Below are 21650 nucleotides of genomic sequence, written 5' to 3' on the forward strand. Positions count from 1 at the left end.
GCAGCAATTAGAGTCGGCTGTTGGCTTTAGCTGCAATTGTTGTTGTTGTTGCTGTTGTTGCTGCTGTTGTTGTCTTTGGCAGCAGACTTTACATTTATGGTCTCATTAGCGTCAGCATTTTATATATAAGTTGGTTCATAGTTTTACTTTTAGCGCTAGTTGCTGTCTATTTTGGGTGACTGCTACAGTTTGACAGCCACTGCTCTGCTCTGCTGTGGGCACAAAGCAGAAACTGCACGCAACTTTGCGTTGCACGAACGACTCCTAAAGCTGCTGCAACTCCCACCTGAGCAGCTGCTATCAAATTACTCAGATGCGCCCAAATGAGTTGACAAAAGTCGTTGCCAACTGTTGATAACAGTTATGCCAAATTGTGCGCGCACAGTGGGCAAATGATATAAATAAGTTGTTAAAAAAAATTGTTAAACACACAATATGTAATATATCAATGTCTATTAAAAAATATTAATAAATAGACATTATTGAAATATTTAAATAATTTAGAAAATTAAATAAAAAGCACAGTGGGCAATTTATATAAATAAGTTGTTAAAAAATATTGTTAAACATTTCAAGAAAGCATAACAATATGTAATATATTAATGTCTATTCAAATATATTAATGAATGATCATTATTCAAATTTTTTAACAATGTAAAAAATAAATAAAAAGCATAGTGAAAAATTTATATAAATAAGTTGTTAAAAAATATAAAAAATATATGTTAAATATCAATGTCGATTAAAAATTATTAATGCATAGACATTTTTCAAATGTTTTAATAATTTAAAAAGTAAATAAAATGCACAGTGGTCTTAATAAATTGTTTTAAAAAATTGTTAAACATTTTTAGCATAACTATATGTATTATAGCAATGTTTAAAAAATTCTAAAAATTAAAATACCCCATAAAAATATATAAAATATTATACTCAAATATATTTTTGGCAAAGCTATAAAGAAAAATATACAAATCTCTTTATTTTTATTGAATTTTGTAGCTTTAGATTTAAAATAGAGCATACAAATATATAAAATATGCTACTCAAAAATAATTTTGTAAGAGCTATAAAGCTAAATATGCTTATATTTATTTCTTTCAGATTTTTTAGCTCTAGCAGCAACTGCAGCTTAATATAAATTTTATTTGAGAGCATGGAAAATAAATTTGCGTTGCAAGTTTGGCATAAAATCTGTTGCGCTTTATTTATGTTTGGGGCCCAAGAGCCATAAGCTGTCTATTATCTAATTATAGTGTGAGCCCAGTGAGCTCGCTGGCTGGCTGGGCTGGAAAAGTTAACGCTGATTATCGCGATGCTTTATGGGCACAGGCGCGGAGTTTTGATGGCCAACTGTCATTCGGGGCCTGCTGCTGCTCCATAGTGCGAAGAGTGCTTGGGGCGCATTTTACGCTTCAGTTTGCAGTTTGCAGTTTGCAGCGTCTCAAGTTGCGCTCAGCAATTTATGTAATCTGAACAATACATAGGAGAGGCCAGAGCCAGAGCCAGAGCCAGAGAAGAGCTCGAAGCGAGGCACAGAACATAGCAAATGGACATGGCGAGCACATCACATCTTATAAATTTCGCTCGTTGGCTCAAACTGCCTGCGGTTAACCGCAGCGGGGGGTGCGGGCAGCTGAGGGGACTTACGCTGAATTAGATTGAGTGTGGGGCTCTCGTTCGTTCTTTTGGGCGCAACCAAACACCGAAAACCGGAGATGTGTCTACAAAGAGTTGGAAACTGGTTTTCAAGATTTTTCAGTACGCGGCGCTGTTGCCTTTAATTGAGTTCTGGGGCTGCCTTTGAGCCTTTTGCTTGCGCATTCTTGACCAGGCGCAGCAAGAATTGCGACGTGGGCGTGGCAGCTTGACACTTTGCTCTTAGTTAATTTATGCGTGCATTGACTTGAAGCACAAAATTTTGTCACAGGCATTGATTGCAGCGTTGCTTTTGGGGCACACACAAAGTTCTTTTTGCATTTGCAACAAGCGGCGGCGGCGGCGCGCAGGTCAATGACGCAGCCAAGTTGCCGCCATTGCTCAGCTCCTTGTTTGGGCGCAGCTTTAGGGCCTTGCTTGTTCTTTTAGCTTATCATAAAAAACTAGTTTCGTTTGCTTGTTGTGCGCTCTTGTAGTTTGTAGCTTGTCATGCCACCTACAGAATAATATGCTGTGCAGTGGGCGTGGCACGCACGCCCATTTTGTGAGCCGTCATTCATATTTTTACACGCGACTGCATTCAGACAAATAACTCGCTTGCTGCCACAGCTTCGCGCACAGTTCGCTTGGGCCAAAGGACATTGACAGCAAGCGTCGAAAGTGCAGCAGCCAAAGGATACGTGTGTACAAAAGCCAGCAATGCAATAAAAATGCCAAAGAGAATGTCAACTGAGAGTTAGAGCGTCAGGTAAGCTGAGGGAGTTACGAGAACTTGCGAATAACTGTTGATGCTGCTTGACAACTAGAAGTTGGCTTAAAAGACTTGACAAACAGTTAAGCTGCAAAGAGTTTTTGGAAAGTTTAAGGCTAAGCGCTGCAAATTAATAAAACTGTAAGCTTAGCTAGCAGCAGTAGCTGCTAAACTACAAAGCACAGTGGGCACTTTATGCCCCTTTTGTTTTTGTTTTATGGGGGGAGGGGGCATAGACTTACACATACAGTGCCCTTCCTTAATTTACTCATGAGATTGTTAATAAATAAATGCTGTTGTGTTCGATCAATAAAAAATTGTTTTTGTTTATGTCTATGCATTAGAGATCCCCAACTATTCGAAATTGAATTGACAATAATTTTTTTCAGTGCAAAAGATTTGGGGGGGACAAAACTTAAAAAATTTTTTTTTTTCTTCAAAAGGTAATTACAATTTTAATTTATGTAAAAAAAGATCGTATATATATAATATATATGACTAAAAAAGAGTCGTAAATGCTAGAAAAACGACTTATAAAAGGCTCTTCAAGAAGAGTTGTGGTTAGGGTATTTTTTTCTCATTTCTGATTAGAAAATGAGCTCGATTATGTTTATTTTGATCAGCCAGAGGGATAGAAAAAGACTTAAAACTGTTCAGAAATTTCATAAAATGGTGTGTGTGATTTGCAAGGTTTGCTAGGATTTTTTTGTTTGTCTATGCATTAGAGATCCCCAACTATTCGAAATTGAATTGACAATAATTTTTTTCAGTGTTGACAAAAGTTGAGTTTTTGTGCATATGTATTAGTGAGTGCAGTGCTTTTTATAGCATAAAGCTACTGAACTAAACAACAGTCCAACTATAATTAATATTGTTGCTGACTACTAAATATACTAGAACAAGTCTAACTATAATTATATGCTGCACTAGTCAAGGTTGCTTTCTAGCTAGTACAGTTTGCATATAGAGTAGTTGCAGTTAATGGCTAAAACGCCTAAACAAATGTTAAAAGCTGACAGAGCGCAAGAGCGAGAGAGTCAACAATAAAAAAATCAATATTTGCAGACAGAGCTAGAGCAACAAACATAAACAAGCTAAAGCAGACATTAAAACAAACACACACACACACGCACACACACACACAGCTAACGGTTATGATTGTTGTTTGGTATAAAAGGTAAGCAGCGCCTGGAATAGCAACTGGAAAAACGTAGACGTAACAAATTCGTGTAGGCCGCTTGTCTAGGCAGGCGACAAATGCTTGGCTCAGAGTTGCAAGCAGCGGGGATGTCTATGCAGCAAGAAGAAGAATCAACAGCAGGCAACAAATGCTGTACAACTTAGACGCCAAGAAGGGATGTGCGTTTGGGGTTAAAGCACCGTTGAAATGCTTTTCATAATGCATAAACACAAGCGCTAGAGAGAGAGCGAGTGAAGTGTGAGCGAGAGCGCGCGCAGGGTGTGTAACGTTTGGCGCTCGAGGGTGCATTGGCATGTGCCACAGTCTCCAGCTACAGCTACAGCTGAGCTGAGCTGCGCTGCTAACAACTGCGCCCAGAGTGAAAGGCCTAGCAAATTTTCTATGTCAAAGTCATTGGCCAATGGTCAATGTGGCACACACACGAGCAACAAGCGGCACGTTGCAGCGCATTGCTCATGACTCGCGCTAATCGATTTGATGGTCAAGACTCGCGAGAGTCGCGCGTGATCTTCAATCGAACGTTCTTGCCCAGTTGTTAACTCAACGTTTTGCTATTTATGTCAAGCAGCTACAACTTCAACTTGCAAGCAGCTTTCAGTCTGTTTGTTGTTGTTGCTGCTTTAATTCATTAGTGCGCCACACAGCCAAGTTAAGTGCTTACACCCAACTCACCCAACTGTGGACAGCTTGGCAAGCTCAAGCCGCATCCACCCTTGTGCAACTAAATTAAACATTTCTTATGCCATTAAATACGTTTGTAGTTGACTAAACATTGCTTTGTAGTTTTTAGTTAAATAAATAGAATGCCAGAAAGTAATTTACATGTGTGTGTGTGTAAAGCAAAGCTTTATATGTTTCGCTTTGAAAACTAAGCACAAATTATGCTGCAAACCAAATTGCTGTGAGTCTAAGAATTTGTGAGCATTTGGCTATGTAATAAATTCATATAAAATTATTTAGTATTTATTTATTAATTATTTAGCATATTAAGTAAGCACTTGCAGCATTTGCTATGCGTATTAAATTATTTAGTGCAATATTTAGCAAATAAATGCAGAAATATTTTTTTTTATGGTTGATTGATTTTAATTGAATCATACTTTACATAGCTGAATTACTAGTGCCGGTTTTTATATTTAACAATACACATATATATATATAATATACATATATATGTTTATAAGTATCGTTGTTTTGCTTGCGGCAAGCTTTTTGTTTGTTCCAGAGAGTCAAGAAAATCAAATCTAAGTCTACGAAAATTTGTTGGTGTCTAGTTTGTTTATATAAATTTGTTAAATAATGGTGGCACACATTGGTACACATAGGGAACAAAAAATGTTTAAACTTTAAATCTTTTGAGTTAGGTCAAATCATTAAACCCAAGTCGAATTGTATATCACCCACAGTGATTGCACAAGTTGAGTCTGCCAATTTATTAAATAAATAGCAAAACTTTATCATCATTAATAAAATCAAAGCTCTTGCTAACAAATAGTTAGCATTATATCAATAACTTTATACATAATTATTTTAAAATTATTTGAATTAGTTTGAATAAATAGCAAAACCTTATAAAACATTAATAAAATCAAACTGCTTGCTAAGTAAATAGTTAACATTTTAACATCATAATCGTTTATTATATTTTAGTAACCCAATTGCATTAGATTCAAATATTAATAAAATTCCTTTTATATATACAGTCGTGGAAAAAATAATAGAAACAACATTCTCTTCTGCAATATACAATATATACAATATATAACATATACTTAAATATATGTTAACAAAAAAATAATTCATTTAATATCGCATGAAATAAATGAAACTAACTGAAGCAAAAAGTTTGTTTCTATTATTTTTTCCACGACTGTATATATTCCATTTATATATAAGTAAGTATATTGTAGCTTTTTTTTGTAATATTTTTCTTGCTAATAGCTTAGTGCTAATTAATTCGTATTTATTAGGCGACGCACATAATTTTATCCCAGCAAAATCTTCAGTTACCCACGCACATTTATTTTAAAAGTTTGCACTTTTTTGCATTTTCTATATTTAGTTTTGATTTCAGTTTAATGCGCTGCATAAAAAGTATTGAGGCCATGTGAATTTCTTTTATAAATATTTTTGGTCTAGAACTTTATAGCCCAACTGGCAATCAGAGTTAAACCCTAGAGCCCCAACTGTGCAACTGGACTATTAAACCAAGATGCACCCTGATTAGCTGTGGCCACAAACCGCATTCGCATTGACCCGCTTAGGCGCGCTGTCAGGCCGAGTTTGTTAGCCTAATGGCATTGCCTTTCGCCTGGCGGCAGCAGCAACAAAAAACAAACAAACAAACTTCCGTCTCGTTGCACGTTCAACACGTAGCACACTGCAGGCGAGCGCTGACCCAAATAAGCAGCTACATCTGCTCATAAAAACGCAGCACAGGAAATTCTAGCAGCAGTGGCAGCAACTAGCAATTCCATTGACACTCAGTCAATGACAATTAGACGCCTCAAATTGGCAGCATTGACAAATCAAACCAAGCACAAAGGCCCTTGAGCGAACCAACACTGTTGTGTGTGTGTGGCATGTGGCATGTGTATTGTATAGCAAACAGGCAACACAAACTTGCCTGCAGGCATTGATAAATTAATAGATTGCGTATACGCCGCATGTGTTGGCCTCAGGTGTGAAACAAGTAAAATTATATTGCCACCATATCGTTTGTGCATATGGATAAAAGCCCAGCTGGCCAACTTTAGCTACGACTTTAAATGAGAATTGATTGTTAGTCGCCACACACAAAAATTTTTCGCTTGCAGCTGCTTTAAATTTTTTACTTTTTAGTCGCTGCCAATTTGTATGCGAGCGCCACTTGGACGAAAATTCTGTTGGCTGGCGCAACTTTCTACGGCTTAGAATAAGTAGCTGGAATCCAAACGGTAAATTGTAGCAAAAGGGTGGGCACCCCCCCAGCCCGCTGCCGCCGCCACAAAAGGTAAAAGCAACTTTGGCATACGAAATTTATGCGCAAACTAGCAAAAGCGCAGCTCAGCAGCTGCACAACTTTTTTTTCCTTAATGCCAGCATCAACTTCAACTTGTTGTTGTTGCTGCTGCAGCTTGGTCAATGCAGTTAGCAGTGACCGCAGCCATATTTGACAACGGACAACGCTGCTACGTGCAGCAGCAGCAGCAGCAAAGGCTGCAACAGTGGGCTGCGCGCTCAAATTAGCTGGCATAAATCATAGCCCATGAACCACAGCACGTACTTGCGGCTGTGTGTGTTGCAAACTGATAAGAGACACATGCGCAAAAGTCATCCCAAGGCCTTAAGGGCGGGGGGGGGGGGGGGGGGAGGGGGAGTTAATAATACTAGAGGTAGTAGAAATGCAGAAATGCATATAAATGTTTAAAATTTGACATAGTCTGCCCTACATAGAGATATATGCACATGTAAATTCAACAGCATTTAACTAAATACTCAAAATCAAATACTTATTTTATTTTATAGATGGATTTGGAGTAAATATAAGAGCAATTGACTGTAGCTAATAATAATATGCATTAGAATCGAAGAATTGCATATAAATATTTAAGAATTTAACATTTTGCCGCTTGAGCTGCCCTATATAGAGTTATATACGCATGTAAATTCCTCAGCATTTAACTAAGAAATTAAATGAATTTCTTATTTTATTTTAAGCAAAAATCATTTTGCTTAAGGGGTCAGAGAATGCTAAAACTGATAATACTATATGCACTAGAATTTGCGGCATAACATATAAATATTTTAGAATTTAAATATATAGATATATAGAGAGATGTATGCCTTAGCATTTTAGCTATACGCTCCAAATCATTTACTTATTTAACTTTATAGATAGTTAAAAATAAAAACAAACTTATGGGGTCAGTATTGAAGAGAATGGGTAGAGCTAATAATACTATATACATTAACATTTGCAGCATTGCATATAAATGTTTAAGAATTTAATATTTTGCCGCTTGAGCTGCGCTATAGTCTGCCCTATAAAGAGATATAGACATCAGTGTTGCCAGATTTTGAGCCCAAATAAGCAAAATTCATAACAAAAAAAAAGTTCGCAGTAAGTTTGAAACCTAAATTCATGAGTTTTCTAATCACGAGTATTTATTTAAATCTTAAATATGCTAGATTTCAAGCTATAAGCTAGAACTCTAACTAGCTTATAATAAGCTAATATGGCAGCACTGATATACATGTAAATTGCTCAGCATTATAGCTAGATCATTTTGCTTAAGGGTTGAATTTATATATAAGAGAAAATAAATGCATTAGAATTGCAGAATTGAATATAAATGTCTAAAATTTCAAATATATAGGTACATACACACAGAAATTCCACAGCATTTAGCTAAAATACACAAATCATTTACTTAATTTATTGTATAAAGTTATTTTGCTTGCAGCTACTTTGATCTATTGTCAGTTCGTTGCCCGCAGCAAGTTTTGCCTTTCATGCCATTAAAATTAACATTTGCGCCACTGTGCAGCGTAACCAATGCTATTGCCCATGCCCGTTGCCGTTCCCGTTCCCATTCCACGGCTGGAGAGCATTAAATCAATCGCAGCTAAAGAACTTTTCTCAAGCCGCAGCAATTTGCGTTGCTTACTTTTCTCTCCGCTTTTTGTTGTTGCCCTTTTAAGTGGCACTTGCAGCCAAGACGAATTAGCATTAACATAATTAAACTAAAACTATTGCATAACTGCTGTCAATAGACAAAATAAGCCGCTACTCAATTCATATGCTGCCGCTGCATGTGTGGCATGCCACAATGCGTTGTGGCGTGGCGCGAATTATGCCACCAAGCGCATGAAAAACATTTTTTTTTTATTTTTTGAGCTTGCCAAATTCTGTTGCTTGCTGCACGTGCAACGCGAAACGAGTAAATAGAAACGAGTTTTGCACTTTTTTGCTTTTGGGGGCAGCAGCGCGCACTTTAATTTACCAAATGACGGCGGCGGCAAAGATAACTGAGCTCAAGAGGCGTGGCAGGCAGGCGGGCGGGCGCAGCAGCTGCTGAAGGACATTTGATGTCTGCAGCCCAAATGAGCTAGAAAAATGCGGCGAAAATGCAGCCACAAAAATAAAACAAGATACTTGGAGCAAGACAAGACAAGGTAAAGGCAAAAAGCGAACAGCAAAATGTTGCACCGAGTTGTTGTTGTTGTTGCTGTTGTTGCAACTCAAGTCAATTTCACAAGCAATGTAGCTAGCTAAAGTTGATGCTGCTCTTTTTGCCTGCGGTCGCCCTTTTGTGCCACGCCCATAAAACTTGCCATCTTTATATTTGGCGTATGCTTGTCATTTTTGCAACGCTTTGAGGCGCTTAAGTAGCTCAAGTTGAAAATTGTTGCACATGCTGCTTGGCTACATTTATGTCCATCAACTTTGAAGTTCTACCCACGCCCCCATTTTGACACTTTGCCCACGCACTCACTTAGACTCTGTGTCTGTGGCATGTGGCATGTTGCTCTGCTCTCAAGTGTGGCTTGCTTTTAATAACAATTTATCTCTATAAGTGCTATTAAATCTAGTCATACTCATATATATCCATGCTTGCCACTCACTCAATTTAACAAATACTTGCAATTGTTTAAAGCTTGTTTTTGTTGCTTACCTGCAATAGATAGAGAGTGTTATAAAATAGATTAGTTCAAGTGTCTGCAAATGCAATTTAAATACTTAGTATAAGTCTCTTAGGCATTTAGTCAGCTTAACTGAAAGATATAATTTATATACTCTTGAGCAAAGTGTATTAGCAAGTTCTCTACTTCTCTCTCTCTCTCTCTCTTTGACTTAATTACTTAATACAAGACTCTTAAGCATTTAGTCAGATATATCTTATATACTCTTTGGCAAAGTGTATTAGCAAGTTGCTTGCATTCGAATTTGTATGCAAATGCAATTTATTTACTTAGTATAAGTCTCTTAGGCATTTAGTCAGCTTAAATTACTTTGACGAAGATTTTTTGCTGCGTTCTCCTTTGTATTTTTTTATTTCTTTAAGTAAAATTTCCATATTTTTTATGCTAGTTAGCTCTATCAATAAACTTTCAATAGTATATGCCTAAAGTCAGTTATGTATGATACTAGTTCAAAGAAAATTCATTATATAGATTAGTAAGGTGGCACAACTATTTTGACAAAAGGAGTTTTTATATAAAATCCTAAGTCTCTTTAAAATTTTCGTATCGATTTTTAAATTGCATGTTGGTTACTTATTTACAGATCTACAAAAATCCAATTTACTATGAAAATCTCTTCACTTTGTATTTTATAATATTTTTAAAGTATTAGCTGACATTTTAAAAATTATTATTTAGCACATTTTCGTCAAAATAATTGTGGTTATAAATATAAGTGTATCTTTCAGTTGCGAAAATGTATGTAACTGAAAGATATATTCTGGGGCAAAGTGTATTAGCAAGTTGCTTGCTTGTCTCATAATCAAAGTAAATGCTTCTCTCTCTTTATCGCGCATATTTGTGCAAATGCAATTTATTTCACTTAGGCATTTAACCTTCTTAGTTATTTAGTTAGATTAATATACTTGATTTATCATATTTAAGTATGTAACTGAAAGATATATATCTTATATACTCTTTGTATTCTTCGGTTCAAAGTTGATATTGAAAGCAAAGTTTTTCTCTCTCTGCATATTTCGCAAAATCTCGCATATTTAGCTATTCTTTTAATTTAGAACAATTTGAAGACGCAAATGCAATTTAAATACTTAGTATAAGTCTCTTCTGCATTTAGTCAGCTTAAATATATGAATCAAGTGTATGTAACTGAAAGAAATATCTTCTATACTCTTTATATTTCTTGGACCAAAGTGTATTAGCAAGTTGCCTTGCATATAAATGTTCGTTTGCATATTTAAAGTAAATAACTTCTCCCTCTTTAATTTAAATACTTAATACAATTCTCTTAAGGCATTTAGTCAGATATATCTTATATATTCTTATAGCAAAGTGTATTAGCAAGTTGCTTGCATACAAATTTTGTCTCATAATCAAAGTAAATATTTCTTTCGCTTCATCTCTGCATATTTAGCTATTAATATAAATTGCTTTTCTTTTAATTTAGTGCAATTTAAAACGCATAAAAGTTCATCATCCCCACCAGCTGCTGCTTTTGCTATTCTAATACTTGTATTAACGATTCTGTATGCCTCGACACTAATAGCGCTTAACAATAACAAATATATAAGTAGGCAGTAGTATCCCCTATTATGACATAATGCTGGTTGAATTTACACTCATTGATTATTATCATATCCGTTACGCTGACTCGTCGGCTTAGCCACTGACCCCCTACAAAGTTCGCAACTCAATTTAGCTATATATGAATTTTAAAACAAATTGACGCAAACTAATGGAAACACACACACACACACACACACATGCAAGCGGAAATGCTTCATTGTTCTTTTTTAAAAGAACCAAACAGTTGATGTTGGCGTCGGAAATTGAAAAGCAACACAAAACCCCCGAAACAGACGAAAATTTAAATTAAGCGCGAGCCGAGAGCAAAATCGTTGTGCGAAAAATAAATTGTAAAATAAACTAAAAAGTGTCATTAAATATTTAGTTTGAGGGCACAACAAATGTGTGTGTGTGTGTGTGTAATTGAACTTGTGCTGCTCAATTTACGAATGCGCTACAGTTGAGCGACTTTGCTGCTTGGCTTACAGTTTGAGCAGCACTGTGCTGGTCTTTTGTTAGTTGCAAGCAGCAGCACAAAAAAAATAAAAGCATAGCAATTATTTTGTTCAAGCTGCCAACTGTAAATGTTTTGACATTGCTGCCGCTTCCCCTTTTTGCCACTTTGTTCAATTGACTTTGCAGCTTTTGTTGTGGCAAATTGCTTTCATTATAAAATATATATATTCAACCCAACAGTTTAAAGTCAAGGTCATGTAGAGGGCTTATATAAGCAGCAGGCAGCAGCTTTCTATTAACAAGAAAAATATTTGTTCAAAGACGCGACTTTGTGTCTCTTTTGAAAGCTAAGCAAATTAATTATGAAATCAACGCAAATTAACTAAACGCAAAATCAAAGTGTATACAGTAACTTATAAAAAACTACGCACACACAGATATTTAATTTATTGGCACAAGATTTTTGGCATTTGAATTTGATTTGCAGCGGCTGCTTAAATAATTCTTGTCGCATATTTAAACTTTGTTGAAATATTTGTGGCTCTTTGATTTATAAACGCTGCTGATAAATAAATAAATAAAAAACAAAAATACGCTGCAACTAAATCTTAAATTTAGTTACTAAAATATGTGGTGCCCAAGCTAATCAAAAAGTTTGCAGCCAATTAAAAATATATAAACTGCTCAAGATTTGTTTTTCTTTCTCAGCTGCTACACTTGGCTACAGGGTATGGCAATGGACAGACGTACAACGGTCAGGCAGCGCTGTGTGGCAGACACACACACACACATGGAGCACAACGCTCCATTTGTTGCGCCCGAAGCGCTAAAATCTTTTTTGCATTTTAATTGAATTACAAGCGGCGCAGGGCGACACGTTTGGGTTTCGTTAGTTGCAGGTTTGAAGTTGCAAATTGTAGTTGAAGGCGTGGCAAGGAGGCGTTGCTTGTGTGTCTGGCTATAAATTTATAACTGTTTGCTGTACTTGACACATTTCAGTGTAGAGAGTTTTGCCTTGCTTTAAATAAATATTTGCGTAGGTGTTTAAACAACTAAATAAACAAAAACAAACTTTAGCTTAACTTAAATTTGCCTTTAATACATTTCATGCTTTATTTAAAATATAAGCAGCACCAACCTTAAACCAGAATGCCACCTTTTTTTTATTATTATTATTTTTGTGTGGTTTGCGCATTAATTTTTTGTTTGATTAACAACAATTATAGGCGTTACATTGAGGAAAGTGCAAGCGACCATTAAGTGTCATTAAGTATCCGATATCAATAATATATTGGTGTGTGTGTTGTATTGTTCATTGTTGTGGTTGTTGCAACGATTGTTTCCATGAGGTCATTGCGCATACGACGCGTATGTCAACATATCAGCAGCAGCAATCGTTGGTTGTTGTTGTTGTTGTTTTTTATGGTGTTAAGTGCATCGTCGTTGGTTGATTAATTTCATTTTATATTTTTGTGCGTGCCACAGATTTTAATGCGCGGTAGTTGTTTTAATTGTGTGTATTTTTGTTTGTTTGTTGTTGTTGTTGTGTTTAATTAAACGCAAATGTGCCCCCAGCAGCAGCAAACATATGAAGCGAAAAAAAAAATACATTTTAATTATTGCATTAATAAAAGAAAAGCCACAGCGTAGCTGCTTGTCATGCTGCATAACAATGTATGACATTTACATGATTAGCATAACACACACACACACACACGAAATATTACGCATACGCAGTGACTGACAATAAGGCTTTTACTTTTCGGGGCTTTTTTACATGGAATTGTATTTTACAATGTGTGTTTTTTATGTTGCTAACATGCACGCAAAAAATAATATATATATAAAAAAATGTACAAAAAATATTTATAAATAAATATGCTTATGCAAATGCAGCTAAATACAATTTAAATGGCTTTTAAAGCTTAAATAAATATATAAGTTACAACAATAACAATGGGCAATGCACTGAGGGCAATTTAAATACAATATATGGCAATAATTTAAATCCAGGAACTATGTGTAAGGACTTTCTATGCGGATATGACAAGAAACATACGACGATTGCCTGAACTCGCTTAAAATAATTACAGGCTTCCTATCAAATCACTGATTGCACACAAGATAGTCTCGGGACTAGTATGGCAATGGGTAGAGTCAGTCAACAATTTTGGTAGAACCAACAGGGTGACTCGGAATCCCGGGAAAAGAGGTTGCTGACGAACTAGCCAGGCAGGGAGCAAGCTCTGCATTCTGGGGACCGCAGCCTTTTTGTGGGCTTGGGTCAAGTTATGTTAACAGCAGCATAACTCTAGAAACTATGACACCAAACGTACCAAACGTAAATTTGAGCAAAAACTCGCTTAGGATAATTACGGAACGTTCTATATGCAGACTCTGTCTAGAGCATGACGAAATTCCCGAGCACCTACTGGAGGAGTGTCCTGCGCTCTGCAGACTAAGACATAAACAGTTGGATACTCATACCTTTTACTTTTACTAAGACTGATGAGCAGCTATGACACAAAACGTAGCGTGGATTGTTTGAATTTGAGCAAAAACTCGCTTAGGATAATTACGGAACATTGCAGACTGCGTAAGCATCTGCACCAACTAAAAATTGTAGACGATTCTATATGCAAACTCTGTCTAGAGCACGACGAAACTCCAGAGCTTTTACTGGAGGAGCCGCTAGGAAAATATACAGGCATCTTCCAAGCGGAAATACACGCAATAGAAAGATGTGCAGCATTCAACATGGAAAGAGGCTACACGAATAGGGACATTGCCATCTTCTTGGACAGCCAAGCAGCAATCAAATCACTGATTGCTCACAAGGTAGCCTCGGGACTAGTATGGCAATGTCTAGACTCACACAACAAATTGGGTGACCATTGCTAGGTCCTGGGCCACTCAAAAATCCCGGGAAATGAGTATCCTGCGCTCTGCAGACTAAGACACAAACAGTTGGATACTCATACCCTAGATAAAAGACAGATAAGGAACTTGAAACCAGCACAAATTTTGGTTATAACTCATCTACCAGTGGGAGGCATAATACCCCTTTAACCCACTAATAATATGTAATAATAATGAGTTTCTAAATTTCAATATATAACTAAGTCTAGCTCTACAAGGGTGGTCAAAAGTAATTTCACAAACATAAAGTTAAAGATAATTACCAATAGAGCATTTTGTTATTGACATATTGGTATCAATGGAAAGGTATTCAAAATCCCTTTTTAATGATACAAAATTTGTCTTAGTTTTGTAAAAATACTTTTGACTACCCTTGTATATTTGCTTATAGCTTATACCTTAACATAGACTTAATGTTTATTTATATAACGTAGCTATTTTCATTTCATTTGCTGCACTTGTTGTTGTTGTTGTTATATAATTTTTATCTAGAACATATCTGTGCGCAATCATAAACCACGAGCGCTTTGAACTAAGACGACGACGCCAAAGTTTTACAACTTCATTTGTTAGCCTCATATCTAGTGCTAGATAAAAGAGCCAAGCACACATAGGGAAAATATGAAATGCGCAGAAACTATGCTAAAAAGTAATGCGACTTATCAATGCCATCAAGCACACACACACACACACACACACTCACAATGTGTCAATGAGTAAGCCTAGCCGAGCAGCTAGAGATAGAAAAGTAACTGGAGCTAGGCACGTTGCAAAGCCACTTGAAATTGCGGTTTGAATAATGTGTAGGGAAGCGAGGAAAGGACGACAAGTGCCAAGTTAAGTTGACATAGAAATTAACGGTTCAATAGAGAGCAACTGGGGCGCTGTGGCACTTACTACCATCTATGTGTATGTGTGTGTATGTGGCAGCTTAAAATCTGTGGAAATGATGTCGTGCGTGCGCAAACTATGCAAAGTCATTAAATCTAACGAGCGTCGAGGGCTGCTGCCTGCCAACCGGAATTGTCTATATGTACATACTGTATATATATATATATTCAAACTGTAGCAGCTTAGCAAAAGTTTTGGCAAAGCTTAAGCTGCAGCATTAGACTTACAGATTTGTTATAATTTACATTTGTCTTTGCTTTTGCTTGAAATAATAACAAACTATGTTAATTTAAGCAGAATTTATGGCATTATAATTGCCAGGGCAAGCAAATCAAACATTTGCTATTTTATTTGTTATGCCAAATGTTTAATTGCAAACTTGGAGCAGCTATAAGTTAGCTTAAAAATGTATAAAATTTAATTCAATACATTTATATGATTTAAAAACATATTTAATGCAGTTATGCTAAAATAGTAAACAAACTTTTTATGTTTAAAATTTCAAGCATTCAAAAGCTGTAAATGAATTTCGAGCTCAGAGTTTTATGCTCGTGAGTTACATGAGAATAAAACTGACAGCCAAATTTGCAAGTTTTAAGATTTTGCTTAAATTAAGTTTAAGTTTATTTTTGGCATCAATAGGAGCATAAAACATTTGAGAATCGTTTAGTTCTTGAGCAAGTTATGTTTTTATTTAACAAGAAATTTTTATATAAACTTTATAGCTCAAACTTAAAACTGCAACAATTGAAATTCATTTTGAATGTTTGAATTTTTGCATTAAATTTCAGCCAAGCAGCAACAACTACTGACCAAGTTATGACCCCTAAATCCCCTGCTGACTACGCACATCTTCAATTACAAAGATTTATGTGCATTTACACAATAGCAAACATTTAAATTGATTAAATTTGAACAATAAAATCTGCAGCGTCAACAAACGCACGTAACTTTGTCTTGGCCTAACAGTTTGGCAAGCACTGGCAGCTTGAACTCCAACTCCAACAACAACAAGAATTGCATTGCTCTTGGCAGTGACAACAATTTGCAGCCACAAGGCATCAAAATGCTTGAAATTAAATCTTTTGTGTATTTCTCAAAATATTTTGCCTGCTTCGGTTTTTTTATGGCTTTAAAGCTCAATGCGCATTACATGCAAAACAACTTAGAGCTCGGAACCGGTAAGAGCTACATGTGCCCATGTTGGCGACTCGCCCACGCCCACTAGCCCCAGAGCCAACAACAGCAAATTAAGAATAAATAAATGTTAGCTGGGCGATTAATTTGATTAGACTAGCGGAAGCTTTAAGGCCTACACATAAACTGTAGCAAATTTCAAATTGTCTTTAGTATTGAGTATTGATTGATATATTGATGGCTGAGCAATGTGCGTAGCGCATGACGACTTGCTAAAGAAATGTCTGATAAGCCGCAGTAGCTTAAGTGGTCAATAGCAATGACAATTGATAAAAGCTGTAAGTTAAATAAAGTATCAGCGATAGCATAAGACACAGCTGCAAAAAAATATTTACGCAACGCTACATAAATAAATGTCGTCTGCAAATAAAACAATTGTTTAACCGATAAGATATGCAATGGAAGCTATTAAAAAAAAACACTTGAAAAAAATGCTAGCTAAATTTAACTAACTTTTAATAAATATGAGCAACAAAAATCTAATAATTTTCTCCATATTTTCGCATTTTAGTTCGCATTTTAATAAATATGAGCAACCTAAGCTAAAATAGCTAGATTTATTAAAAAAAAAATTGCTAAAAATAGCTAAACATAAAATTAAAAATGCTAAAATTACTTTACATGTTAAATTAACAACATAAGACTTAAATTGAGTGTAAATATTAGTAAAATGAAAAATGTAAATAAATTTTATTGTACTTCAAATACATGCTTACCGCTTGGGTATCTAAAAAGTAAACAAATCACTTTTTAAATAGTCTAATTTTTAGCTATAAAATGTAATCTTTTTTTCAGTTTAAAAGCTACTCAAACTAGCTATTATCTAGCAATTAAACAGCTAAAATGGCAACACTGCGCTGTTGTTATTAAAAGTCTAAATTCGATAATGTTGATTAATATCGCATTTTAGTGCACATTTTAATAAATATGAAGCACAAATTCGTAGCCGTTTTAACTAAAGTAACTCTTATTATTATTTTTATTTCAGCTCATGTAGAATTTAATGCTCTTTGTACTTAGCTATTGTTATTAAAAGTCTAATGTCGATATTTTCGCATTTTAGTGCTCATTTTAATAAATATAAACAACTTGGTTTGGCTTAAACACAAATTCGTAGCTGCTTAACTAAAGTTACTCTTATTATATAACTAAGCTCTTGTAGAATTTAATGCACTTTGTTTACATGTACTTAGCTATAGTTATTAAAAGTTTAATGTCGATATTTTCGCATTTTAGTGCGCATTTTAATAAATTCAAACAACTTTGTTTGGCTGCTTAACTTAAGTTAAAGTTGCTCTTATTATTATGTGCTCAGCTCTTGTAGAATTTAATGCTCTGTTTCTCTTGTACTTGTCGTTTGACTTTCTCTTCGCTCTACAGTATGTTACCCAAGTACTCGCCCATGCGGGTCAACTGTATTTAACAAGACACCCACATGTGTCTTTTATGCAAATTCAACGTTTAGTTTCCCACTCTACACAAACTTGACATAGACACACTAAAAGCAACAACAACAACAAAAGCAAGCGTCGTTTTTTTGATTGTCACTTGTTGTTTGTGCCATGAACTGCAGCCATGCAATTAGCTGTAGGTCGTGTGTCTGCCACACAGACACAGACAGAAGTTGCCACAGCATAGCTCAGTTCATTGATATTGAATTTTTTGGTTGGCTGTGGGTGCGGCCGTCACTTGGTCAATAGCAAATTGTTAAAAACTTGTAGTGCAAACAAATTGCGCAGAGAAGCAGCCGAAACTAGTTTTAGTTTTCTATTTTTGGGGGGAGGGGGGCACTGCTGCTGCCTTTGACAGACTGCCATTCAATTGTCAATATCTTAGGCATAGATCGTCACGTTTTATTTTTGTTGCAAGCGGCTTGGGCAAAGACAAAGTGGCACGACTTGCATTGAACTTCAATTGAAATTGCACGCTTGCAACTTGGGGGCGTGGCAGCGGCGCCACGTGGCAACTGCAGAAAGTTCAACTTGTATTTTGACAGTTACTTTCCAAATTGTTATTTAGAGCAAGCAACGCTTTAGTTTTCAATAAGATTCAAACGATCAATTCAATTTTAAGATGTGTAAACGTTATTTATATTATTTTAAGCCAAAAACTGCAACGCTCTGCATAGCTTTGGTAAGCGGTTTTGTTTCGGCTTTAAGCATAATTTGCTTTGTTATTCTTATGCAGCAATATGCGTCAGGCAAGTTTACTAAACAAGCTTTAAACTATTCAAACTAATTATATATATTCTACAGATACAATGCTAAATTTTTATATAGATCGACGTGTGCAGCTGTCAATTTTATATGCCTCTGGTTTATACTTTTTAAGTTCGTGCTTTTTGCTGCTGGCTGCTTTGCTGGTAAGTTTTCATTTTAATTTAATTTAATTTTAATATTTTTTCATTTAGCACATTCCATTCTTTCGTGCTCCCCTGGCTGCTCTTCGCTGCTTTTCACATAATATGTCAATTTTTTACCATCATCGTTATCGTCCGATTGCGCACATTTGCCATCAAATTGCTGCTAGTTTTGGTCTCATGGACTAGTAAGTGCGCTGCTACTTTTTAGCTACTACTATTTACTACTACTACTTTTTTGCAGTTTTTTATATATATAGCTGGCTTACAGTTTTGTCATTTCTATTAGATATTTTATATGGCTAGCTTTGTTATTAAACTCAAAATTTTAGTTGTTTACAAAATTGCGCGTATTTTTCTTAAATTTTTTGCTCATGTGTTTGCGAAGTTGCTGCTTTTATTTTTCTCTAAGCACTGGCTGCATGTTTATAGGCTTCATATGGATTTGGTTTCTCTTTATGGAAATTATAAGCCTAGGCGAATATTCCATTTTTATACGTAAGTGTTAAGCTTAAGCAAAATCTAGCTCAAGATTTTTTTTTTCTGTAAATTTTATTGTATAATTTTTGTGTTCAACTTTCTTTGTTCACCAGATCTTAAGATGAAATCATGGGCAAAGTATTTGCAGGCTTTCATCACTAGTATGGGCATCATATCATCGCTGCTACTAATAGAGGGTGCATATAAAAGACAGCGCTGCTCTGTGCTCTTTTGGATTGTCGTATTTTTTGTAATCGAGTTTTTATATGTGGTCCTTGCCATTATCGATATAAACATTCGAAGAATACATGTTTTTACTACCGTCGCAGAGTTTCTAATCATAAGTAAGTATCTTAAGCATAAAATATATAATAATACTAACATATTTTGGCTACGCAGTAGGATTGATTTATTGCTTGTTTATAGCAACGTCTTTATATGTACAACTCACAAAGGAGGCAACTGAAGCTGTGCAGGTTTAATATATAGATGAAGTAGAATTGAAATTTGGTTTATAATACAGAGTATTCACTTTTGGCTGTGCTTTGGGATTAAACAGCATTAAAACTTTATTGATCATATAACATTGTTTGCAGTTTTATTAAAAAGTGTATTGCTTATTTGAGCTAGTTCACTTTTCGGCTGCTGCTAAGTTCTCAGATTAAACAGAAGTTCAACTTTATTTGCAAAAACTGCAATTAGGAACATCAGCAAAATGTTTTATTGAGAAGTGTATTGCGTATTTGAACTAGTTCTGTGCTCTCGGATTAAACATCATTAAAACTTTATTGGCAAATAGCATTGTTTTTAATTGAGAAGCATATTGCGTATTTGAAAAAGTTCACTTTTGGTTGTGCTCTGGGATTAAAACAGCATTAAAACTTGATAACATTGTTTGCAGTTTTATTAAAAAGTGTATTGCTTATTCGAGCAAGCTCATTTAGTTCAGATTAAACAGAATTGCACCTTTATTTGCAAATAGGTTTGTTTTTGAGAAGTGTATTGCGTATTTGAGCTAGTTCATCTTTGGTTGTGCTCTCGGATTAAATAACACTAAAACTTTATTGGACAAAGCGTATTGAAGCGTAGAAGCGTATTGCTTATTCGATCTAGCTCACTTTTGGCTCTCGGATTAAACAGAATAAGTGTATTGCGTATTCGATCTAGTTCCACTTTTGTTTAGCTGTTAAGCTCTGAGATTAAACAGTATTAAAATTATTAATTCTTGGACAAATAGCATAGTTTTTAATTAAGAAGCGTATTGCGTATTCGAGCTAGTTCACTTTTGTTTTTGGATTAAACAGCATTAAAACTTTATTGGACAAATATCATTGTTTGCAGTTTTATTAAAAAGTGTATTTCTAATTCGAGCTAGTTTACTTAGTTCAGGTTAAACATAATTGCAACTTTATTTGCGAACTGTTTTTAATTGGGAACAGCAGCAAAATGTTTTATTGAGAAGTGTATAGCGTATTCGAACTAGTTCACTTTCGGCTGTGCTCTGGGATTAAAACTTTATTCGAGCTAGTTCACTTTATTTGCAAATTAGATTGTTTTTAATGCAAAATGATTTATTAGGAAGCATATTGCGTATACGATCTAGTTCACTTTTGTGCTGCTGTTGATCTCTCGGATTAAACAACATTAAATCTTTATTTGCAAATAGGTTTTATTTTAATTGAGAAGCGCATTGCGTATACGATCTAGTTCACTTTTGTGCTGCTGTTAAGCGTAGCGTTTATTTGTTAAACAATTTGTGCATTTAGTTATCAAAATTAACTCAAACTTAAACTGAACTAGAGCGCCATGGCCTGTCGCTGCAAGTATTTTATAAAAATATTGAACAACTGTTGCTTTTGTTTCTCACTGCGCACGGGTACTTTGCTCTTTGGTTGCATATTCCTGGTGTGGTTCACCTATCAATGCCTGGGCAGCGCTTTCATGATGGAATGCATATTCCCCAATGAGTACATGGATATGGGGGCGAAGGGACCGCCGGCGGCACCCAAGACGACAATGATATTTGGATACTTTGGCATTATAGTGTCCGCAATGGTTTGCATAGGCGTGCATAATGTAAGTTTATAAAGCATAATTAAGCAATTAATCATACGCACTGTTGGCAGCAGAACAATGAGCTGCTGTTTGTGCCGTTTTTTGTGTTTACGCCACTTTGGATATTGGTGCATATCGTTGCCATGATACTTTACAACTTTGTTATTGTTATAGTTGTGCTATTTGTTGTAACAATACGTAAGTATAGCAAAGTTAAATGTGCACATTTATTGTTTAAATGTTGTTTATAGTGCTGCTTATATATGCGTGGATAATTGTCTACTCGTACTTTTCGGAACTGCGCTATGCCTACGATGAAGATCTGACACAACGACAAACTTATATATAAACTTAACTTTCTATAACTTTCAAGTATAAATTGTGTGCAAGTGACATTGGGTTCTTGAGTTCTGGGGGTTCATGCGTTTGCTACA

The 21650-nt window shown here is 35.4% G+C and overlaps 3 protein-coding genes across 9 annotated transcripts in view; 2 read left to right on the forward strand and 1 right to left on the reverse strand.

Moving 5' to 3' along the window:
* LOC108596733 (AF4/FMR2 family member 4) overlaps positions 1–21650 on the reverse strand; it is a 35033-nt gene that overhangs the window by 11749 nt on the left and 1634 nt on the right. For 2 of the 4 annotated variants that reach the window (XM_017982790.2, XM_017982786.2), the window contains exon 3: positions 12454–12471. The exons of the other annotated variants lie outside the window; for them this stretch is intronic. In XM_017982790.2, the coding sequence (XP_017838279.1) occupies positions 12454–12471 (18 nt within the window). The remainder of the gene's footprint in view (positions 1–12453; positions 12472–21650) is intronic. 4 annotated transcript variants of the gene reach the window in all.
* Positions 18581–19744, forward strand: LOC108596736. Of its 3 annotated transcripts, none has more exons than XR_004458807.1 (5): positions 18581–18684; positions 18733–18869; positions 18926–19179; positions 19275–19505; positions 19564–19744. XR_004458807.1 is itself a non-coding variant. In XM_017982796.2 (5 exons), exons 3-5 carry the CDS (start codon positions 19056–19058, stop codon positions 19641–19643), a joined length of 438 nt encoding a protein of 145 aa, XP_017838285.1. In that variant the 5' UTR covers positions 18581–18684; positions 18733–18869; positions 18926–19055; the 3' UTR covers positions 19644–19741. The 3 variants fall into 3 exon arrangements, 1 of the variants encoding a protein (XP_017838285.1); XR_004458806.1 differs by having other exon boundaries at positions 18852–18869; positions 19561–19743; XM_017982796.2 differs by having other exon boundaries at positions 19561–19741.
* On the forward strand, positions 20864–21623 carry LOC108596734. Of its 2 annotated transcripts, none has more exons than XM_017982793.2 (3): positions 20864–21237; positions 21288–21414; positions 21468–21623. In XM_017982793.2, exons 1-3 carry the CDS (start codon positions 20968–20970, stop codon positions 21563–21565), a joined length of 495 nt encoding a protein of 164 aa, XP_017838282.1. In that variant the 5' UTR covers positions 20864–20967; the 3' UTR covers positions 21566–21623. The 2 variants fall into 2 exon arrangements, with proteins under 2 accessions (XP_017838282.1, XP_017838283.1); XM_017982794.2 differs by having other exon boundaries at positions 21291–21414; positions 21468–21621.

The sequence above is a fragment of the Drosophila busckii genome, chromosome 2R (genome assembly GCF_011750605.1).
Source record: "Drosophila busckii strain San Diego stock center, stock number 13000-0081.31 chromosome 2R, ASM1175060v1, whole genome shotgun sequence".
Taxonomy (NCBI): domain Eukaryota; kingdom Metazoa; phylum Arthropoda; class Insecta; order Diptera; family Drosophilidae; genus Drosophila; species Drosophila busckii.